Below are 23,634 nucleotides of genomic sequence, written 5' to 3'. Positions count from 1 at the left end.
CCAACTTCTCCTTAAACTAGTCGAGTTTTCTAGAAAGGAGACTACAGTTTTTTTCTCCTAATTTTCTCCCCCTTTTTTTTTTTGAAATTTTTGCTTCTCTTTTGTGCTGATTGGGCATCCACGTGTGCGAAACTGTCGTCATCTTTAAAACCGTTTTTGATGGAGCAAAGGACCAAACTTCATTTAGAGATTCTATGTATGCAAAATTCATGCTGAAGAGGTGCGTACTGAAGTCGTAAAGAAAACCCAAAATGCGAACTTTAAAGTATTTTATCATTGTGTAATGTATTTGCTCTGACAGGCTACAATCTACCTTAATTCCTTAGCTACTCAACAAAGAATGTATTTCAAAACTAAGTTTTCCCCTTCATTATCATATTCGGGCCATCAAAATATGTATCTGGAATTTTGTGATAGAGAATATTGCTTTTGATCTTCTGCAGGTGCCCTTGCTTCATTACTGCCAGCAACTTGCGTCAACTCTCTCCAGCCATGAAACTTGCTTCACCCAAACAGGCGATTCACTATTCTTTATGCATGAAGGATTGCAGCAAGCTCGTGCTCCCATTTTTGATGTTTCATCTGCGATAGAAGTCATACATACAGGGAGCTATAGGAGATTGCCTAAATCTGTAGAGGAAATAGGTACTCAGAATACACTTTTTCAAGATGAGCGGAAGCCTACATTGAAGAAATTAAGCACCCTTGTGCGGGCAAAATTACTTGAAACCCTAGTTCCTAAAGAAATGTCTGAGGTTTCGGTGACTGATGGAATAGCCAATGTACAGGTAGATGGCGAATTCAAAGTACTCCTTACGTTAGGTTACCGTGGGCACTTCTCGCTGTGGAGGATATTGCATATTGAGTTACTTGTTGGTGAGAACACCGGGCCTATTAAGCTTGAAGAGACAAGAAGGTATGTTCTGGGTGATGACATCGAACGGAGAATGGCTGTGGCTGACAATCCCCTCACAATTTTGTATACAATTCTCCATGAGCTATGCATCTCTTTTGTTATGGATACCGTAATTAGACAGACTAATGTTCTACGACAAGGTAGATGGAAAGAGGCAATAAAATCTGAACTTGTCTCGGATAGTCATAGAAGTGCAGGACAAGGTGGGAATAATGCTCCAACACAGCTTGGTCAAGATGGAGAGCTCGATTCAAGTGGGTTCAGGATACCTGGTTTGAAAATAAATTATTGGCTGGATGAAAGAAACAGTGGGTCAGCAGAATCTGATTCATCTCCATTTATTAAAGTTGAGGCACTGCAAGATATGCAGATAAAGTGTCAGCACAGTTCATTTGTATTGGATCCACTTACAGATAAAGAAGCTGATCTTTCTCTTGATCTTAGTTGCATTGATGTTGAGGCAATCATTTTGAAAGCAATTGCTTGCAATAGACACACACGTCTTCTGGAAATTCAGAGGGAGTTGAAAAAAAATACTCGGATTTCTCTATCCCCAACTGATGTTGTCCTGAAACGGAAAGAAGTTCATATGGACGTCCTGCAAAAGGTACTGATATAAACCACTATGTTTAGGATTGTGGATTTCCTTATGTTTGGGATACCTTACTGATTTGCACTTGCCAAAGCAGGATTCATAAATTTTCTTCATACCAGTCCATTACTGAAAATGCAACTTCACTGAACTCTTTATTTTCTTATATTTGCTCGAGCTAAGACTTGTGCATAATCACTTCTGAAGTTCTTTCGCTTGTGGGCATTTTTTTGTTTGCCTGCTTCCCTGCTTAGTTCTGATTTTTAGTGCTTTGTCTCTGTTCATAAATTGCACAGAGAGTGGATAGAAGGGGCTTCAAGAATTGTTGTACAAATGAAGTGCTTCAGGTTAGGGCATATGGAAAATCGTATATTCACCTGGGAATAAATATCAGGTCCGTTGTTATTTACCTTTTGCATGGTTGATGCTTCATCCTTACTTTCTTGTCCTTAATATCCACAAGGTATTTAGTGTCAGCTTTGTTAAGCTTCACGCACTAGCCAACACAACCAAAAGTCCGAACTAATGGAAAGGGCTAGGCAATCCACATATACACTTTGACACCCCATCTCACGTGTGACGTGGGAAGTCAACACGTGAATAGACTCAGAGGTATGGCTCAAGAGGCCTATATGTGGACACAAAGGGGGGAACAGTAATTTTTGGATAAATTGTGAAAGCCAGGACTTGAACTCATGACCTTAGACCCTGATACCATGTTAAGCTTCATGCACTAGCCAACGCAACCAAAAGCCCGAACTTATGGAAAGGGCTAGGCTATCCACATACACACTAAAACAAGTTTATTCTTTTAAAGAATATTTATTCCATGGTCATGGAAAACAAGTTTATTCTTTTAAAGAATATTTATTCCATGGTCATGGACTCATGGTACTTATAAAACAACTAACAGAGTCATAAACTCTCTGGCAGTATAGGTATTATAGTGACTTCCTATTGTCTTCTATGTGAGAATCCTGTCTTTGCTTTCTCAGTATTTAGTCGGCCGCGCGCAACTTCAGTTGCATGCTCGTGCACCGGCACCAACTACAGTTGCATGTCCACCGTCTGCAAGCAAGTACAGTTACACGCCCGCGAACCGGTGTGCAACTGCAGTTGCATGTCCATCGGCTACGCGCTACTGTTTGTCCATCAGTCGCGCACTAGTGTATTTCCATCGGCCGCACACAACGGCAGTTACACGCCCGCCAGCCGTGTGCAACTGCATGTCTACCGGCCGCGCGCAACTGCAGCTGCATGTCTGTTGAGTTTGTAATCCTGCTGCCCGTTAGTAGCTAGCTCGTTTAGCTGTACTGTTAGCTAAATAAACAGCCATGCAGCGTGTGCATGTCCACGCCCTGGCTGATCTCGTTGGGGTTGTTAGTTAGCTATTTAGGTGTGTGTCTTGACCAGCTCATGGGATGGCATGAGCATGATGATCAAGGCACACACACACCTCACGTACATTGAGCGTCGTGGGATGGCAGAACCGGTAAGTTCGGCGGCGACGAGTGCTTTACCTAGGTGTTGGTTGGCAGGCAAATGAATTCCTAGGTGATACCATGACAACTATGGTTATATCTGTCAAGTAGACTGGCAATGATGCAAGTGTTTTTCAATATTTAACTTTGACCGACGATTAGTTCAACTCTGCATTACTTCATATGTACAAACTTGACACCATCAAAAAGTTTTCTAATAAGAGCCCAATGGTATCAATTGTTTTTGTCATGTAATCCACACATTGCTGAACAAATATTAGAAAGCGTGCGGGCCTAATATTTTTGGACGGAGGGAGTGATCCTTTTAATTCATGGTAAAAGCCCTATCTTCCTGCATGTTCCACAATATAGATTCCAATAAAATTCAAGAGTGTATTATAGTGAGTTATTTCTATTCTAATTTCTAAGTCTTCCATCAATTCTAGGAATGAGAGTCGTGCACGATTATTTTTTCCCCTTAAATAGGCTTCAACAAGTCGGTTATCATGAAGGAAAAAAAGTACCTCCTTAGGGGATGTTTAGGAGATGGATTGATTTTGAGTTCTAGTTAAAGTTTGACCCTAGAATATGGGTGTGTAAGACGGTAAGACCTCTATCCCATATGTTACAAAGCATGCAGAACGATAAGATAACCCCCCCTATATTTGTTCCAGCTCAGTCCCCTTTACTTCCTAAATTTATACCTTATTTCTTTCTACAATAGGAGTGGCGGCTTCCTCCTGCAATCACCAAAAAATATATTACCACCTTCTGCGGCATTAGACTCTGAAGAAGCCCTTAATAAACGGAGCATAACACCCACTGAGGTCTTCGTGAGCTTAAAGACCAGAAGCATCCTTCAGTTGTTTGCTGCGACAGGAAGGTTTTTGGGCCTGAAGGTTATCAGTTTGCTCAACTTGCTGTCTTTATCTTCTGTTGTGTTGCAATCAGCTCTTGAATTTATTTCTTGCAAAGATCTCATTGAATACTGGAAAAATCTAGGAGCTTAGATATACTACGACATGAAACAGCAATACGTCGTCTTGTTCACGATGAACCTAAAACCAAAACCTTACTTTGATTGAACAATGATTTGCTTGGTAACTACAATAGCCAATAAAAGAATTCTCATGCAATTAATTGATCATACTTGGTCTTGCATTAACCATTTTCATGTAAAAAAACAGTAACCCGTGCTTGGTATGAAGCCAATCTGAATAATGTGAACTGTCATAATGTAGATCAAAGGAGTAACTGCAAAGTAATTTGACACCAGTTGCAGCTGGCACCAAGTTTTAGAGAATCTGCCACGTAAGTTCAGTTGGGCCAATGTCACAACTTGGACCAGGTATAATGAAATTGGGCCGGTTCACTGACTTAGGCCCAGAGTCAGTTGCCACGCCAACACCCCTTGCGCTAGCCCCTTCCCCTCCTCTCCTCATCCTCACCCTCTGCACTGCATGGTCTAGCAACACCAGATCGACTTAAGCAATCCCTCTGCTTGTGGCTACTGAAGAGCGTGAGACACAATGGCTTGGTGACCGTGTGCAGAGTGAAAGAACGAGTCCAGGGCCCACACACCCCCACTCGGGCATCGACGACTTCCTTTGCTTCTGCCTTTCGCCATCTCAGAACTGAAGAAGCTAGGGTGTCAGCCACTCTCCCCAGATCTACAAGGGCTTGGATGGTGGTATTGGGTTATTAGCGCCCTACTACAACGCTTCTTGAGTTAACTGTTACATTTCTAACTTATTTGAAAACCCTTCGGCTTGATCCAATGTTCCATCTCGCTCCTCGCAAGGATTTGTCACTCGACCCTGCGCAGAGTGAAAGAATGAGTCCAGGGCCCACACACTCATCGACTGCAAGGACTGTTTACCTCTTTCACTTTTACCGCAGTGGCAGGTGTAAACTGAAGCCTATATAAGTTGCTGGGGTGTGGCTATCGTTGAATTCCCAGTTTGCCTGAATGACTAAACTCTGATACATCTAGCTATAATAGATAAATCGGCCCTCTGTTTGGTCTCTATACTAGCATATACTCTGTCAATTCCCAAATTCTTCCACAAATACATGTCTGAATCGTTCTAGGATCTGACATGGGTTATGGTGATGCTGTCCCATTGGCCACGATTTGGACTACATCTGGACTCTGGAGAGATATCTGCCATCCCTGTTTCTTGGTGCCACTCAAAAGCTCTGAGGACCTGAGCTGCCCTCTTCTTCCCTAACAGCTCTGTTGTAATTCTTTGTCTCCGGCGAGCCATTCTTGAACTGAAGGGTTCTACACCATCCTAGCACCCTCCTCCTAACCATGCTCATTCTTTCAACAGATTTTTTTTTTCTGTTGAAGAACCATCTACGTTGGCAGTGTGCTGACACCACATACGAACATGGCTGATCTTTGGTACCCTTGGCTTCCCTGTTTCGCACGTCCAGGATCCTTAATGTTGACATCTGGAGCCCAATTACACTGACATCACACTTATGTCTTGATTCTGCAACACCCGAGCTCACAACGTCGTCTTGAACCCTTCTCTGTCACCATCGACAGGAGGGAAAATCACTGCCATTCCATTTTATCCGTCTCCAAGCTGAGTCTGGTTGTGCCTTGTCACTGGGGAGTCTGGCCGTGGCCGCCTCACCAATACTATTTTTCTTGTTGGACCTTTTTGCCAATGAAGTATCGACGCCGAGGAGTTGCCAATCCACACAGACAAATATCTGTAACCAAAGTATTTTTATTTTGTAATCACGGAACCAAATCATTAGTCAGGAGTGAGGTGGAAGAGTGGAGTGAAGTGGTATGGATTTATCACCTGACACAAGGCCTGACCTACTCGGTTGGTCCGGTTATTTCTTTCTTGGACTGAACCGTACTATTTGTTTGAACTCACTTGTCCAAAGTTTTTAGTATTCAAAAACTTGGTGCAAGCTGCAACTGAGGTTAATATATACCTGGTCTAAATGCAATGTGTCAACTTAAATTAAGCTATAAAGTTCAAGCTTATGAGCCATTTTGCTCAAAGTTCCATGCATAAGGGAACATGTCACATGTGAAGAGAAGATGTCTTCTTGGTATTACCTACGTTATTCTAGTGATATATGTCCTTGTACTATGCATTTGAGTTTTAATTACTAGCACCAACTTGACCACAGGGAAAAGCCTTAGCTTTATTGTAACGCCCAAGATGCGGCTATATCTCCCACGTGTCGAGGCACGACTTAGAGGCATAACCACATGTTGGTTTTGTCGCAAGAAGAGTCATCTTCACACAATCCCATGTAATGAACAAGAAAGGGATAAATAGATAGTTGGCTTATAATCGCCACGTCACACAATGATAAAATAATTCATACATCATCAGAGTACACTCATAGTCCGGCTACGACAATCCAAATGAAAAGAAGATAACCCCAAATCCTAGATCCCCGATCGTCCCAACTGGGCACCACTACTGATCATCAGGAAAAGACACGTAGTAACGGTCAAGGTCCTCGTCGAACTCTCATTTGAGTTCGGTAGCATCACCTGCACTGGTATCATCGGCACCTGTAACTGTTTGGTAGTATCTGTGAGTCACAAGGACTCAGCAATCTCAAAACCCACGAGATCAAGACTATTTAAGCTTATGGGTAGGATGTGGTAATGAGGTGGAGTTGCAGCAAGCGCTAAGCAAATATGATGGCTAACATACGAGTACAAGAGTAAGAAGAGAAACTACGCAACGGACGTGAAGCTAGAAGTGATCAAGAAGTGATCCTGAACTACTTACGTTCATACATAAACCAACCGTGTTCACTTCCCGGACACCGCCGTGAAGAGACCATCACGGCTACACACACGGTTGATGCATTTTAATTAAGTCAAGTGTCAAGTTCTCTACAACCGGATATTAACAAATTCCCATCTGCCACATAACCGTGGACACGGCTCTCGAAAGTTTATACCCTGCAGGGGTGTCCCAACTTAGCCCATTACAAGCTCTCACGATCAACAAAGGATATTCCTTCTCCTAGAAAGACCCGACCAGTCTCGGAATCCCGGTTACAAGACATTTCGATGATGACAAAACAAGACCAGCAAGACCGCCCGATGCGTCGACAAATCCCGATAGGAGCTGCACATATCTCGTTCTCAGGGCACACCGGATGGGACAAGCTACGAGTAAAATCAACCCTCAAGTTTCCCCGAGGTGGCCCCGCAAGCTGTCTGATTCGGACCAACACTCAGAGGAGCACTGGCCCTGGAGGGGGGGGGGTTGAATAAAGATGATCCTCGGGTTAATTACTCCCTAGGAAAAAAATTTAGGTTGTTATTAGGCAAATGTTAAAACCAAGGTTGGGCCTTGCTGAAGGAGTTTCATTCCAAAGCGAACTGTCAAGGGGGTCCCATAACCCCAACCGCATAAGAAACGCAAAATCAAAGAACATAACACCGGATGACGGAAACTAAGGTGGCAAGAGTGAAATAAAACACCGAGCAAAAGGCCAAGCCTTCCACCTTTTGCCAAGTATATAGATGCATTAATTAAATAAGAGATATTGTGATATCCCAACATATCCATGTTCCAACATGGAACATCCTGCAAGGCACCTGCAACTAGCAACACTATAAGATATTGTAAACCACGTTAGGTGTATGTGTCGTGTGAGCTAGCTAGATGGCTGTGCATGCATACGTGAGTTGCGGTGCAGTTGATGGCCGTTTGTGATCTGTTGGAGCGGCCGTAGTGTGCGCGTAGTCAGCGCGGGCGGCCAGGCATGCAGGTCGTGCACGCGCGTGAGTAGGAGGGGTGGGCTGCGCCATGTGTGAGTGCGCCGGGACTTAAATACCTCTATACTGCTGCCTGTTGTAAGCTGAGCCGAGTTGAAAACTAGAGAGAAAAAGGCCCCGGCGTTCGTCGCCGGGGGAGGGCGTTTGTTGCCCGGCAAAATTTCGTCTCTTCGTGTTCTTGTCTGGTCGATCCTTGGTTCCAACAATTGGTATTCAGAGCCACAAGGTCCGAGGTCTGCCGGGTATGAAGAACGCGGTGGCCGGAGTTGCCAAGGTCGTCGGAGGAAGATGGCGTCGCCGGCGACGAGGAGGACGTCGGAGGTGGCGGTGGTGGCGCGCGGCGAGCTCGAAGGCGGCCGCGGCGGTCAGCAATGGTGGCGGCGGTGGTCAGCGCCGGGGCCTGCGGTGGCGGGCGGCGCCGGCGTCGGGGAAGGCGGCGGCGGAGAGACGATGCGGCGGCGGGCGCCGATGGACCGGGGAGGGCCGGTCGCTGGCTCCCGGGCCGTGGGCACAAGCGGCGGCCAACGGGAGGCGGACACGTGGCGGCCGCGGAGGTAAGTCGGACGTGTCCGGCGGTGAGGTTTGTGTCCGGCGCGCAAAGAGAGGGAGGGATCTAGGGTTTGCCCGAAAATTTCGGGGGTGGACCTATTTATAGAGGTAGAGGGAGCTAGGAAGCTCCAAATGAGGTGCGGTTTGCGGCCACACGATCGTGATCGAATGCTCTAGATGATGGAAGGGTTTTTGGTGGGTTTTGGGCCAAATTGGAAGGGTGTTGGGCTGCAACACAAACGAGGCTTTCTCGGTCCCTCGGTTAACCGTTGGAGTATCAAACGAAGTCCAAATGACACGAAACTTGACAGGCGGTCTACCGGTAGTAAACCAAGGCCGCATGGCAAGTCTCGGTCCAATCCGGAAATGTTTAACCCTCACACACGCAAAGAGGTAGAAAGGGGCACCGGAGGAGATAGGAGCGCCGGAATGCAAAACGGACAACGGGGAAAATGCTCGGATGCATGAGACGAACACGTATGCATATGCAATGCACATGATGACATGATATGAGATGCATGACAAAGGCAACAACACACGGAGACAAAAACCCGACACCAAGGAAAATAAAATAACTTAGGCCGGAAACGGCAAGAGTTGGAGATACAAATAAGGTAAATTACATCCGGGGTGTTACAGTTACATTTATATCTGTCAGGGCCCCAAACATTTTAGAACTATTAGCCTTTTATGTGTATACTCATAGTGAAACGTCGTTTCTATATTTGATTGTTTTCGTTCATATAGTACTATCTTAAAACTTATACACTAAATTTATTTTTCTGGTGCTTGTTCCAGGTTTACTCTGAGTGTCAGATTACTCTGAAGATACCAAAATCCATACTGTATGGTTCAGATTTTATGGTTATGGGATTTCCTTGGCGTACGAATGCCTATTATCTTCTGATGCAACTTGATGACAACCTCATGCCGGTTTTTTATTTGCTTGAGGTGCATATTGACGGAGAAGACAGGTTTAACATTGATACAACCACTGACACTAAAGAAGTTGTAAGGTTTAACAGAATTGACATTGGCCAGATGCAACTAGGTGAAGATGAATGCATTGCAAATCTTCTTGATGTAGAGAAATTGCAGGTGCTACAAAGCATGGAAGATGGGTCTCCCAGGCATAGTGAAATTGATGAGTCTCTTCCTCTAAAGCCTTCATTTTCTTCTGTTGTTAAGGCAGTATTAGGATATGAGCGAGATTCTCCAAGTAAGGAAAATTGGCTGTCTTATAGTTCGCCCTCAACTCATTTGAGTTCTCAAAAAGTTGTCCGTCAGGGGGTTAGCGGTAGAGCTGGCCCACCTGAACTGGATGATGAGTTACTACATTCTAACATTGACACAGCAAAAGTCACTTCTGGTGTCACTTTGGACAGTTATCTGCTGAGTAATTTGGAGTCTGCATATAGTACAGAGACCTCCGTTTTGGTCCCTGCAGGTGATCATCCATCCAAGCTATCAGCTTGTTAATTCGGTCATGACTTGAGCTAATTTAGATCTCGAGAAATCATGTTATTCTGGATGGAAATAAATCTCCTTGCCTTGATTTCTCAAATAATCCAAACTATAGTACTGTGCACATTAACCAAAATTAGAATTTTTAGTCTCTGATATTCAAATAGCTTTTTATGTAAAATAAAGAGGTTTTCTTCTTAATGTTATGCTTTTATTTGGAAATTGTCAGGTTTGGAGAATATCTCCGCTTTACGCTCTGAAGTTCCATCTGGAAAGAGATATCTTTCAGAGTTCTTGTTGAACATCCCATCATTACAGCGATCAATAATCAGTGGTGGGCCAAGAAAGAGAAGAAAACTGCCAGAAGATGCAAGCAGCGTGCAATCTCGAACAACACTCACCTATGGAACTATACTGAGAGAAGGAAATTGTTGTATTACAGAAAATATATATGCTTCTGTGCTTCTTCAAGTCATAAAGCATTGTTCGCTTCGTATCAAATATGCTCAACTGACTACCCAGATGAATTCTCTTAACATTCCATATGTAGAAGAAGTTGGTCAGGGGACACCCTCCTCTAATCTTTGGTTACGGCTACCTTTTGCTCAAGATGGTTCTTGGAAACACACATGCTTACGTCTTGGTGAAGCTGGAAGCATGTCATGGGGTGTTAGGATCAACGATCCATATTATGCTGCACTGTGGGAACTTCATGGAGGCAGCAATACTACAGAATGGGGTTCTCGTGTTCGCATTGCAAACACTTCTGAGATGGATTCACACATCTCTTTTGACTATGATGGGGTCACTTTGACTTACAACTCTGTTGAGGCTGATAGTATACAGCGGCTTGTCTCAGAATTACGACGACTTTCAAATGCTCGTGTATTTGCTTGTGGAATGCGGAGGTTGGTTCGTGTTAAAGTAGATGAGAAATTAGTTGAGAATCAGTTAGCTACAAAGGCAAAGTTACATGCAAGAAAAGGTTTCAGGAACAGGTTATCGGACCAGATGGCTAAAAATTTCCGGATTAACGCTGTTGGTTTGATGAACTTGTGGTTCAGTTATGGTGCCAATGCCATGCCCATGGTTCACTTTGTTGTCGAGTGGGAGGCCGGTAAGGTTGGCTGCACAATGCGTATTTCACCAGATCATCTTTGGCCACACACAAAGGTATGGTTTTTAGATACAAGGGTACTGCATCACAGTATATGCAACTGTGCATTACATTACTGCATGTTTGGCTGACTTGTGATTATGCTTCATTTGGGGTAACATGTTGACTGAAGTTTTATATTTGAAAATGCATCACCTCATTTACTAGATTGGATATTGATAAAGATCTCAGTGAGCTTGGTATAATAGGCATCAGTACGGTGTGCAGTTGTGCATGCTTTCCTTTTTTAACTGCAGTCATCTCAGTGATTAAACTGCATTTGTTCTCAATCCACTTTATAGTCACTTGACCCTTCCCCGACCCTGCGCAAGTGGGGGCTACGTGCACCGGGCTGCTCACTTTATAGTCACTTGCATCCAACTGAACTATTCGACTTCTTTAAAAGTTTAGATACTGTTTTTGTTCAGATATGATGTTGTTTTGTACTACCTCTGTCTCAAAATATGAGACGTTTTGCAGCGTCTCAAAATATAAGACGTTTATATTTTGAGACGGAGGTAGTATTTGTTAGTCTTACATGGAAACTGTTGATCAAAGTGCATATTTTTATGTTTGGAATACTAGCAGTTACCATGGCATGTTTTATTTGTAACTTGAAGTTGTCAAATACTGGTGGTTTAAATTTGGTTTCCTTGTCTGCAGCATTTGGTTCATGAACAAAATTGAAATGCAGCATTGATCGATTTAAGCTCAGTTTGACCAAAATGTGATCACAGAATATCATTATTTGCATGATTCTTTTTTTACTGAGAAAGTGCAGAGAGTTCTGCCAATCTATGTGTTGCGCCAGACTTTTGAATTTTCTACTTAGGCATTCTGAACTATGAACAAGACTTGGCATACTTCTATACGAAATTTGCACGAGATATTGTCAATCTTTTGTTTAATCATGTTTCCATAATGCAGTTTTTGGAGGATTTTGTGAATTGCAATGAGGTGGCATCATTTTTGGATTGCATCAGACTGACAGCAGGTCCTTTACTTTCCCTTGGTGGTGCAATTCGTCCTGCAAAGATGCCTGCTGTCCCTGCTGTTTGGGGTTCTGCACAAAAGCAAAACAATGTTCTTTTGGCAAATGGTTCGTCATCAACTACTGTGCATATAAACAGTCATGATGCTCAGACTTCCTCTATGCTCTCTGCTGTAGGCCGGACTGGTCATGGACTAGTTCCTAGTTCTTTGATGCCTTTTGATGTTTCTGTTGTGCTCCGTGGGCCATACTGGATACGCATTATATATCGCAATAAGTTCTCTGTTGACATGCGCTGCTTTGCTGGGGATCAGGTCTGGCTGCAGCCAGCAACCCCTCCAAAAGGTGGGCCTTCAATTGGTGGATCTTTACCTTGTCCACAATTTCGACCATTCATAATGGAACTTGTTGCTCAGGGTCTAAATACTCTTGAGCCGAGCTTTCTGAATGCTAGACATACTAGTGCCAATACTTCATCTGGAAGTCAACAGGTAGTTACTACTACAAATCGCTTGAGTGGTGGTACTCCTGGGGGAATTAAGCTAACTTCAGGTGTTGGTTGTCAGATAGCAGCTAGTGTGAGTAGAGCAGGCAATGCCACACTACCTTCAGGAGACGGAGCTCCTGCACACCTTTCTCCTGACACTAACCTTCCTGTGCATATGAAAGGAGAATTGAACACAGCTTTTATCGGGCATGGAGATGATGGTGGCTATGGTGGTGGCTGGGTCCCTCATGCTGCCCTTAAGAAGGTGTTGCGAGACATTCTCAAGTACCTTGGAGTTCTATGGTTGTTTGCGCAATTGCGTGATATTCTGAAAGATATATTGGGGTCAGTTTTGAAAGATAATGAAGGTGCACTTCTGAATTTGGATCAAGAACAGCCAGCGCTGCGCTTCTTTGTGGGGTAAGACACAATTTATTCATATATTAGCATGGTATCTACTCCCTCCGTTCCTAAATATAAGTCTTTCTAGAGATTACAATAGGAACTACATACGGATGTATATAGACATATTTTAGAGTGTAGATTCACTCATTTTGCTCCGTATGTAGTCCCTTTTGGAATCTCTAGAAAGACTTATATTTAGGAATGGAGGGAGTACAAGAAAGCCAAGATATCCCCAACTTTTATACTTTACAGAAAGCCAAAATATCCCCAGCTTTTCTGATATGTTAATGGCCTAATATGATGCAATTGGACGACTAGATGCGCGTTATTAGAACACAGTTGCACATGGAAAGTTCCCAGAGTTGTGCAAATTTTTCTTATCATTCTTTACATTAATCTTGTCCTATTTTTAATGTTTAGTTTTTCTTGTTCATATATATTGTACTCCCTTCGTCCCAAAATAAGTGTCTCAACTCTGTACTAACTTTAGTACAAAATTGTACCAAGGACGGAGTGAGTACAAAAGAAGGGATGGATGTCAAGGTTGAAGTAGGGATTTTTAGGTGAAAGATGAGACCATAGATTTGGGCGATAAACTTTGGAAGGAGAATTGATCCATTCTTCTGAACAGAAACAATTCTGCTTTTCCTATAAATTAGGCAGTTCGCCCCCCAACAAATTTGATCTGGTTAACAGGATGCAGGGAAAACTTGTTCTTATCACTATATACCAGATGCTAAGAAAAGAGGGCAGCGAGGGCGATGGCTCCGCTCCTGCCTAGCTCCGCTCCCACCCTCTAGCCCCTCTGAGACGCCCCTGCCTGCCGCCGTCGCTCTACGCCGGCAGCCCACCCCTAGCCCTCCCCTTCCCCCCCTCGCCCTTGCCATGGAGGCCCCAGACGCCGACCCTGCCGACCGCCGGGTGACCCTCTCCGGCGAGCGCGTGTCCTCAGGCGACCGCTGGCTCAGCTCGGAGAGCGAGTCCTCGGCGCGTTCCTACCGGGACGTCGCGCTCACCCCGCCGGCCCCTGCTGCGCCGCCGGCTGCCAGAGCCCCCGGCCGCACCTTGCCGGCCGCCCGCATGCCCAGGCAACGCCTTGGCCCCCGCTCGGAGGTACACCGCGTTTCAGCCACCGCGGCGCAGGAATTGCCGTCGCCGCCCGAGCCAGGACGGCACCGCCAGCCACTCGCCGCCTCGCCGTCGCAGCCCGTCTCCGGAGGAGGTTGCGGGGCTGTGCTTCAGATGCCTCGACCACCGCCAACGGGTTCGTGATTGCACCAACGACGTCCGATGCAGACGCTGCCTCACCTCAGGCCATGAGTCTTGCGACTGCGACGTCCGACGCAACGACGGCGCGCGACCTCGCCGTGACGCCCCTGGCCGTGCCCCCCCCCCCCCCCCCCCCCGTGCATCGTCGAGCCACCACCCCGCCGGCGCCTCCCGCGCTCCCCTCGTCGGCGCCAGTTCCCCAACCGCGCCCCGACGTGCCCGTGCGGGTCATCATGGCGCAGTCCACGGAGATGGAGGAGTCCGAGCGGGTCCTTGGCCGCGCCATGGTGGCATCCATCACCAGCAACAGGCCGCAGGTGGCTGCAGCCGAGGTGGCCGAGCTGCTTTACCGCTCCCTCGAGCTCTCCGAAGGCGACTTCACCGTGCACGTGCACCACCTCGAGGACTTCCTCATCCTCTTCTCCTCCCTGGACACCATGCGTCGTCTCAACGGCGAGCACTTCATCAGCTCGCCACGGTTTGCGTTGTCGCTGCGGCCCTGGTGCAAGCTCGCGCATGCTGGCGCCGGCGGGTTTGAACACCGCGTTGAGCTCGAGCTCCGCGGCATCCCCGCCCAAGCTTGGCACCTTTCCACCACCGAGCACATCCTCGGAGAGAGCTGCTGGGTCGAGCGGCTGCACCCCCGCACGCGCTCTCGCGAGGACCTGGCCGTCTTTTGCCTGTCCGCTCGCGTGCATGACCCAGCCGACATCCGCCGCGCCGCGATCCTGGAGATCGTCGAACTGCTGCCGGCCCGCATCCCCTCGGAGGCGCTGGAGGTCAGGACGCTCACGTACCCTGTCTCCATCGCGCTCACACGCACCACCCCGCTCCGGGCGCCTCCTCCCGGTGCCCAGGCTAACGACGACCCCGGCAGAGGCGGCGCCGACAATGGACACGGCCAAGGCCAGGGCCCCGGTCATGGTCGGGCAAGGTGCCGTGGCCGGAAACGAAGGCGTACCGATGCTGCGCCGGGCGGCCGGGTGGATGGCATGGCCATGGACGCGCCTGCTTGGCGCGCCAGCGACCGCTCTGGCCGGACCGATGGGCTGAACACGGCGGCCTCCTGGCCCCGGCCGGCAACGGTCGCGGCGGCGGCGTCTCCAGTCCGACCGTCGCGGGACGGCATGCTGTCGTGGCCGGGTCAGCTGGGCCTTGTTCGTTCTCGTCACCGGGCCAAAAGAGGAAAAGGAAAGGGCCCACAGCTGCAGGATTTGGCAGCAGATCCTACGCGAGCGGCCGTCGCACCCAATGATGACGTGCGTCGGTTGCGCAGGGGCCAGCTGGCGCGCTTTCACCGGTCGCTAAGGAGCCAGAAGGCCCGGGAAGTTCAAATTTGGGCTCCTCCCACGATCCCGAGGACGATTCCGCGGGTCCCGCTTCTGCCGCTGCTGATCTATCACCGTGTCGGGATCTTGCCCTTTTGAGTCAGATCCCAGACTCGCAGCCCGTGGCGCCAGGAGCTTCAGAACGGCCAGGATCGCTTGCCGCCTTGTCGGGGCAAAGCAGCGACTCGCGTACCCATGTCGATCCTGCGGGCCCAGACACCCCCGCTGACCGGTCATCGGTGTCCCCCGCCCCCACTTCTGCGGCTCTGGCGGGAGGAGACGCGCTGGTTGCCGCCCAAACTGCCATCGCACCAGCGGCGGTGCCCCCCCCCATTGCAGCGCCATTGATGGGCCTGATGGGCCAAATGGGGCTGGGCCGCTCCATGCTATGGCCGAATCCCCAACCGCGCTCCCTCTTGCAGCTGATGCCGGGCCGCCCGCCATTGGGCTGCCGGAAGCCGGGGTCCAGAGGCCAATCTCCATCCTGCAGAGGCCCAGAGGACCCTCCACGCCAACGCCCAACGATGTTCAGCGATCGCCTGCACCTGCACCTGAACCCTGTTCTCCGGCATCGGGACGGTTCGCATCGCCACCGATCACGATGCGCCGTTCACGCAGCCGTGCGACCACGCAGTAGGCCTGGACGCTTGGCGAGTTTCTGGCCGCGGCCTCGAAGCACATCAGCGCGTCACTGCCGACTCCCGGGAAGAGGCCACGTCACCCCCTCAACTTTGCCCCACAGCGAGCGAGGCCGCTCCGCGGCTACGGCCGCACCCGTGGCGGTGCCGCCAACGGCAGAAAGGAGGGCCCATGTGCAGATCCTATGCACATTGGGGATCGTTGGCACCAACCAGAAGATCACTGCCATCGAGATGAAGGCCTACGACGACATGTTCGCGGCGCCAATCCCCCTGTCCGTGCTCAAGGCCATCGCTGCCCTGGTCGATAGGGAGATCCCAGCGTGCTTCGCCTCTCCCACTCGCACGGCCGTTGCCGGCGACAGTTAGGTCTGCCGGCCACTCATCGTCGACCTCTTGTTCATGGATCACGGACTAAAAATCGCTGTTTGGAATGTACGCGGCCTCAACTCGCGCGCCCGACGTAGTGCCATCTGCTCCCTGTTGGGCACTACCGGATCCTCCATTGTATGCCTTCAGGAAACAAAGATGGCTTTGATCTACTCGCCCATTGTGCTTGACATTCTCGGCTCCGAGTTCGACGACTTCACATTCCTGCCGGCTGATGGCACGCGAGGCGGCATTCTCTTGGCCTGGAAGAGCAGGGCTGTCACGATCTCCGACCCGCTGTTCACGCGGAATGCGCTCACGGGCAAGGTATCCGTGGCCTCCGGGACGCCGTGGTGGCTGACGACGGTCTACGGACCCCAAGACGACGCGGATAAAATCTTGTTCCTCCAAGAGTTGCGCGATATTCGGGCGGCATGCCCCGGCCCATGGATGCTATGTGGTGATTTCAACCTCATATACCGCGCCGAGGACAAGAACACGGGTGGCCTGCATCGGCGCATGATGGGTAGATTCCGCCGCGCCATCAACGACCTCGCCTTGAAGGAGATATATCTCAACGGGCGTCGCTTCACATGGTCGAATGAGCAATCGCCGCCCACGCTAGTGCACCTTGACCGCGTCCTTTGCACGTCGGACTGGGAAGATGCGCACGGCGAATGCCACCTCCGGTGCCTCGCTTCGGTTGTGTCGGATCACTGTCCGCTGCTGCTTGATTGCTCCCCCATGCCGGCAGCGCACAAACGCTTCCACTTCGAGGACTATTGACTCAGACTTGACGGCTTCCATGACACTGTTACCGCGGCGTGGAGCTCGGTGCATGACGACGACCCATTCCGGCGGCTGGTCAAGCGTCTCCAGGCCACTGCTCGCCGCTTATCAAGCTGGAGCGCCAAGGCCACGGGCAACATTCGGGACAAACTTGCCATATCCCGCGAGCTGATCATGCGCTTTGACAAAGTGCGGGAGGACCGAGTGCTCTCGCCTCTGGAGGAATGGCTCCGCAAGCAGCTCAAGCTCGCCTACCTCGGCATGGCATCCATGGAGCGCACGATCGCTCGACAGCGTGCCTGGATCGCGTCTCTTAAGGATGGCGACGCCAACATGAGCTTCTTCCACCGGCAATGCTCCTATCGGCGTCAGAACAACCGCATATATAGCGTCGACGTCGACGGGCAGGTGCTCACGGATCATGAGGAGATGGCCAACGCAGCGTTTTTACACTTCGATGGCTTGTTGGGCACTGCTGTAGACCGGCGCACACGCTGGACCTTTCTCAACTCATCGCGCCCGGCGACCTCGCATGCCTAGACGCGCCCTTCAGCCAGGAGGAAATATGGGACGCGATCAAACGCATGCCGGCGCGCAAAGCACCCGGACCGGATGGCTTCACCGCGGAGTTCCTGCGCGCCTGTTGGAGCATCATCCGCCATGACATATGGGACGTCTTCGAGCTGCTATACACGCTGCGTGGCCACGGGTTCAGCAAGCTTAACCAAGCGCTGCTAACCTTGCTGCCTAAGCGCGCGGACGCTCACAAGCTCGGTGACTACCGGCCGATCTGCCTGATCCACATTGTGGCCAAGATCTTCGCGAAGGTCCTGTCATTGCGCCTCGCCCCCAAACTCGACACCCTAGTCAGCCGCAACCAAAATGCGTTCATTGCCGGACGTAGCCTCCACGACAACTTTGTTCTAGTCCGGAAATCCCTCAAGATGCTGCACCAACTTGGCGCGCCCAGGATCATGCTAAAGCTCGACCTCACACGCGCCTTCGACTCCATCTCATGGGCATTTCTCTTTGAAGTGCTGCGCCAGTATGGGTTCGGGGAGCGATTCCGGGAGTGGCTGGCCATTCTACTCTCCTCGGCTAGCACGCGGGTCATGGTCAATGGAGTCCCCGGCCCTCCAATCTGGCACCGTCGCGGCCTGAGACAAGGCGACTCCACCTCCCCACAACTCTTCGTGCTGGCGGTGGACACCCTTGGGAGGCTGATGCGTCTCGCTCTACAAACGGGTATCCTCCAGCAGCTGCACCCCCGGCGAGCCATCCCGATGATATCTCTTTGCGCCGACGATGTGATGCTTTTCTGCCATGCCACTACCGAGGAAATTGCCGCTGTCAAAGGCATCCTGGACGTGTTCGGTACGGCGTCTGGGCTACGGGTGAATTACGCGAAGAGCTCGGCCACGATCCTTCATGCCGACGACTACGGCGAGGGGCTGTTGGAGCCACTTGGGTGCCCCGTCATGGCCATGCCGGCCACCTATCTGGGCATCCCGCTCTCCACTCGCCGCCCATCCGCAACCCAGCTGCAACCCCTCGTCGACGCGGTGGCAGGCCGACTACCCTCTTGGAAAGCTTGGTTGATGAACAAAGCGGGACGACTAGCGCTCGTCAAGTCAGTGCTTAGCGCGATACCGATCCATCAACTGCTAGCGCTAGCGCCTCCAAAGAAAACCCTGAAGCAACTGGAGAAGATTCAGCGTGGTTTTCTTTGGGCTGGCTGCGCGGACGCCCACGGTGGTCACTGCCACGTCAACTGGCGCCGGGTCTGCCGTCTGCTCGAATATGGTGGCCTCGGCGTCCGGGACCTCGAGCGCACGGGACTATCACTCCGGCTGCGCTGGCTATGGCTCGCGTGCACGGACACGGATCGAGCTTGGCAGGGGCTGGACCTGCAATTCACGACGGAGGAGCGCGCGCTCTTTTACGCCTCCACGACCATGGCCATCGGTGACGGCAGGACAGCCCTTTTCTGGGAGGACCGCTGGCTCGGCGGCCAATCCGTCCACGAGCTCGCGCCAATGCTTTTCCAGTGCATCTCCAAACAGCGCAGGAAGTCCAGAACGGTGGCGGAGGCCCTCGCCGGCAACAGCTGGGCGCGTGGCATCCATGGCCTGCTCGGCCTCCCGGAGATTGGACAGTACCTTAAGCTCTGGCACCTAGTTCAGCATGTCGAGCTGTCCATCTGGCACCTAGTTCAGCATGTCGAGCTGTCCAATGAGCCGGACAGGCTGCTCTGGAGATGGACAGCCAACGGCGTTTACACAGCCCAATCTTGCTACCGGGCAACCTTCCAGGGCGCGACGAGCTGCAATTCCTGGAAACTCATTTGGAGGAGCTGGGCACCGCCCAAGGTGAAGTTCTTCCACTGGTTGGCGTGTCAAGATCGCTGCTGGACCACGGAGAGACTCACGCGCCGTGGCCTGCAACACCACCCGCAGTGCCTTCTGTGCGACCAGGAACAGGAGATGATTGGGCCCTGATGCTTGCGTGCCCATTCACTAGGCAGACTTGGCATGAGGTCCTATCTTGGCTACGCCTACCGGCACCGGCGCCCGAGCACGACGGCTCGCTCATGGATTGGTGGCTGCGTGCAAAGGAACTCACACCGCCAGCGCTTCGCAAGGCGCTCAAATCTGTGGTGCTTTTGGTGCCGTGGATGATTTGGAAGCATAGGAACGCGTGTGTTTTCGACCATGTGAGGCCTTCGCTGAATGAGCTTGTAGACAGGATTAAAGACGAGACCCGATGTTGGGCAAAGGCCGGAGCTCAAGGGCTCAGGGTCGTTTTGCCACCATCCTGGGATGTCCACTGAGGCCTTCTTGGCTGTGTAAAACTACCTCCTAGGAGGATGTGAATTCCCCTTTCTTTCCAATGCAATGAAACACAAAAGCCATTTGCGTTTTCTCGAAAAGAAAAGAGGGCAGCCTGGTGCACGTAGCTCCGCTTGTGTAGGGTCTGGGGAAGGGTCCGACCACTTTGGGTATTTTGTACGCAGCCTTTCCCTATGTTTCTGCAAGAGGGTGTTTTCAGGACTCGAATCCACGACTACATGGTCACAAGGCAATATCTGTGCGCATCCTTGAATAGAGACGTGCCTAACAATTTTTTTATGTCCTTTGAGATGTTATCCCTAACAATAGTATGTAATTGGATAATCAGTGCAATGTTATCTCAAACAATGAACCCAGAAGATGAAATAGCAACCTTATGATCTTATCTAGTCTGGACGGTTGCTCGCTAAGAGCAATGATACAAGTACATAATCTTTTACTACATGTTAGATTGTAGATCAAAATGGTAGGATTAAGTGCTGGGATATACCAAGGGTCAAAATCACATTCATCGTAATCTATTTTATATTAGTATCACATCAGTCAATATGCACCAACATCGATGTAGATTCCTGAAGGAATATTGTACCTGAATGTATTCTGACTCGTTTTTCCTGCAGTGGTTATGTCTTTGCAGTTAGTGTTCAGCGAGTTCAACTGCACCTTCAAGTTCTTAATGTGAAGAGGTTTCACCACCAGCAACAGCAACAGCAAGCTCCTCAGAGCAGTGCTCAGGGAGAGCTAACACCATCTGAGATACATGAGATATGCGATTACTTTAGCAGATGTGTTGTCTGTGAACCTTATGATGCTTCTAGGATTGCTTCTTTTATCATGTTGCTTACTCTGCCCATTTCAGTTATACAAGAATTTGTAAAACTAATTACATGGAATAAAAGCTTGTCCGAGGCTCATGGGGACATCGCTGCTGCAGAGCGGGCACAGGCTGAACTTTGTTTGGAAAAGCATCCAAGATCAGTTTCAGATGATTATACTGAACCTTCTTTATTATCCAAGAGTAATATTCAGCATGACAGAGCCAACAATTCAGTAGATTTTACCCTAACTTTTGTGCTTGACCATAATCTTACACCACATGTGAGGACATCTGGTGGAGCTGCTTGGCTACCATTTTGTGTTTCTCTGAGATTAAGGTACACCTTTGGGGATACTAGTCATATCGCATACCTTGCAATGGATGGCAGCCATGGTGGTAGGTCTTGCTGGTTGCAACACGAGGATTGGGAGAGGTGTAAGCAGAGTGTTGTTAAAGCAGTGAAGACCGTGAATGGATCGCCAGCAGGTGGAGAGACAAGCCGAGGAAGGCTGCAAATGGTTGCTGAAATGGTCCAAAAGCAACTGCAACTGTGCCTAGTGCATTTAAGAGATGGCTCGCTTTCTGCTGGCTCAACTTGAGCATGAAATGCATATTTTGAATTCTTGTAGCCAGACTATGAGTTGTGTTTCTGGTAGTTGCTGACTTGCTCACTACTGAATAAGTCACTGGATGTTTGATAATATGGTGGCTGACATACTGGTGTTTTCAGCTGAGGGCTCATGATGTTCCAGTTATTGGTTACTGGTACTCTATGGTGACTCATTGTTTGTTTTGTACAGCTCACCTTTGTAGCTAGTGTGCTGCTGATTAGACCTTAGAACCCCTGAAAAGCATGTTTGTGGAAGATGTACATCTCAGCTCTCAGGACAAGAAGCAGCAGCATGTGTTGCCCAATGTCCCTCTCTGCAGTAGCAATGTCCCCATGAACCTTGAACCCTGACTCAGAGGACTTGCCTAGTCCTTTCTTTGGCAGGAATTGGATTTAGATTCGAGATGCAGGGGCGGACTGCGATGGAGCTTGTTAAAGTGTTAGAGGGTAGGGTCGAACACTCGGTGTATGCCAGAATCTGACACAGGCTATGGCAGAGGTGAAAAGGGAACACAGTGGAAAGTTTTGGTTTCACTTAATGGTCTCCGACTCTGGTCTTCCCCTTATGTTTCCTCTCTTCCATGAAATCGACCCCGGTGAACTGTTGAAAACCTTGTAGATTTGAAGGTGTCTGCTTGGTTTGATACCCACAAGAAAGGCACGGCGGCTATGCTTGGTGTGATCACCGATATGCATGTGATGGTGGACTTGTTTCGAAGATGCTTACTTATGTTGCATGTATTGTTGACAATTCAGAAAGAGTGGAGATAAATTCCCATTTTTTTCTTGGATATGCCATTTCCTATGAAGGGGAGCCTTGGCGCAGTGGTAAAGCTGCCGCCTTGTGACCATGAGGTCATGGGTTCAAGTCCTGGAAACAGCCTCTTACAGAAATGTAGGGAAAGGCTGCGTACTATAGACCCAAAGTGGTCGGACCCTTCTCTGGACCCTGCGCAAGCGGGAGCTACATGCACCAGATTGCCCTTTATATGCCATTTCCTATGTAGCTTGGTTTGCGTACTATTTATTATAGGACGGCTGTGAGTGTTTAGATTCAGACTACCCATAGTGGGGAGTTAATTATACTAATAACATGCATATATTATTAGTCTATATTACTATCCGAAGTAACATATTTGTGGTGTCATGCAACAATTTATTTATTAACTGATAGACTTATTTTATCTTTATATGTGTGATGTTACCCGTAGTTTATTAACACGGTATTGAGGTTTTTCTTTTTTTTGAAAAGGACTCAAATTTGGGGTGTTTGTTTGGGTTGCAACTTCTTCGGCTGCAGTTGCAACGGCTCCGTCTGGAAGGAGTGGCTGTAGCTGCTAGCTGTGGCTGAAAGGTTGAAGTTGAAGTGTAGTCGCTTGGTGGTTGTGCTGTAGTAGCCGCGTCTTGTTCTGAAATGTGCTGAAATGACCAAAATGTCCCGTGTCGTGCTGATTATACTGTTTTAACAATAAATGACCGGATTAAATTTTCTTTTGTTTGAAAATGGCTAATTATTTCACAGATTTGAACTGCATATTCACATAGTCGATCGACTTCTCTGTACTTTTATCACGAAAATATCACATGGTCACATAGTCGATGACACAGCTAGCACACAGAGCACGCTACGCAAGCACAAGCACACACCCAAATCTTGGACATCAATTAGCACTCCCTCCATCCGAAAAAGCTTGTCACTCTCTTCATCCGAAAAAGCTTGTCACATGGGACAAGCTTTTTCGAACGCAAGCACAAGCACGCACCCAAACCTTGGACATCAATTAGCACTCCCTCCATCCGAAAAAGCTTGTCACATGGGACAAGCTTTTTCGAATGGAGGGAGTACATATCAATTAGCACATCATGGCTCATATACAAGTGCTCATAGACCGGCGTTGTGCCTGAGCGAAGCAGCATGACGAACCGGGGAGCTCGCGGGTGTCCATGGCGAAGCAGGTGACGGAGGTAATTGGACGAGGCCAAGATGGAGCCTGCACCGGAACGACCTAGTGTGCGTCGTTGGCAAGCATAGTCACGCCCGGCGGGTCGCGCGTGCCTAACGTTGACCCGGGAAGGATCACCCTACCGACGCGGCAAGTTAGCTTGTGGCGGCGGACGCCGTCGCTGAGGCAACTCATGACGGTAGC

At 49.3% G+C, this 23,634-nt stretch overlaps 1 protein-coding gene across 2 annotated transcripts in view; it reads left to right on the top strand.

Annotated features, from left to right (window-relative positions):
- Window positions 1-22,706, top strand: part of LOC123188621 (mediator of RNA polymerase II transcription subunit 14) — a 29,564-nt gene extending 6,858 nt beyond the window's left edge. Inside the window, exons 2-9 of one of the 2 annotated variants that reach the window (XM_044600794.1) lie at window positions 444-1,523; window positions 1,805-1,902; window positions 3,714-3,888; window positions 9,114-9,762; window positions 10,009-10,952; window positions 11,863-12,417; window positions 12,493-12,833; window positions 20,681-22,706. In XM_044600794.1, the coding sequence (XP_044456729.1) occupies window positions 444-1,523; window positions 1,805-1,902; window positions 3,714-3,888; window positions 9,114-9,762; window positions 10,009-10,952; window positions 11,863-12,417; window positions 12,493-12,833; window positions 20,681-21,476 (4,638 nt within the window). In that variant the 3' untranslated portion in view covers window positions 21,477-22,706. Of the gene's footprint in view, window positions 1-443; window positions 1,524-1,804; window positions 1,903-3,713; window positions 3,889-9,113; window positions 9,763-10,008; window positions 10,953-11,862; window positions 12,834-20,680 lie in introns of both variants that reach the window. The other variant, XM_044600793.1, reaches the window with a different exon arrangement.
- The last annotated feature ends 928 nt before the right edge of the window (window positions 22,707-23,634 follow it).

Source organism: Triticum aestivum, chromosome 2A (genome assembly GCF_018294505.1).
Source record: "Triticum aestivum cultivar Chinese Spring chromosome 2A, IWGSC CS RefSeq v2.1, whole genome shotgun sequence".
Classification (NCBI taxonomy): domain Eukaryota; kingdom Viridiplantae; phylum Streptophyta; class Magnoliopsida; order Poales; family Poaceae; genus Triticum; species Triticum aestivum.
This window is presented reverse-complemented; position numbering and strand designations above follow the sequence as displayed.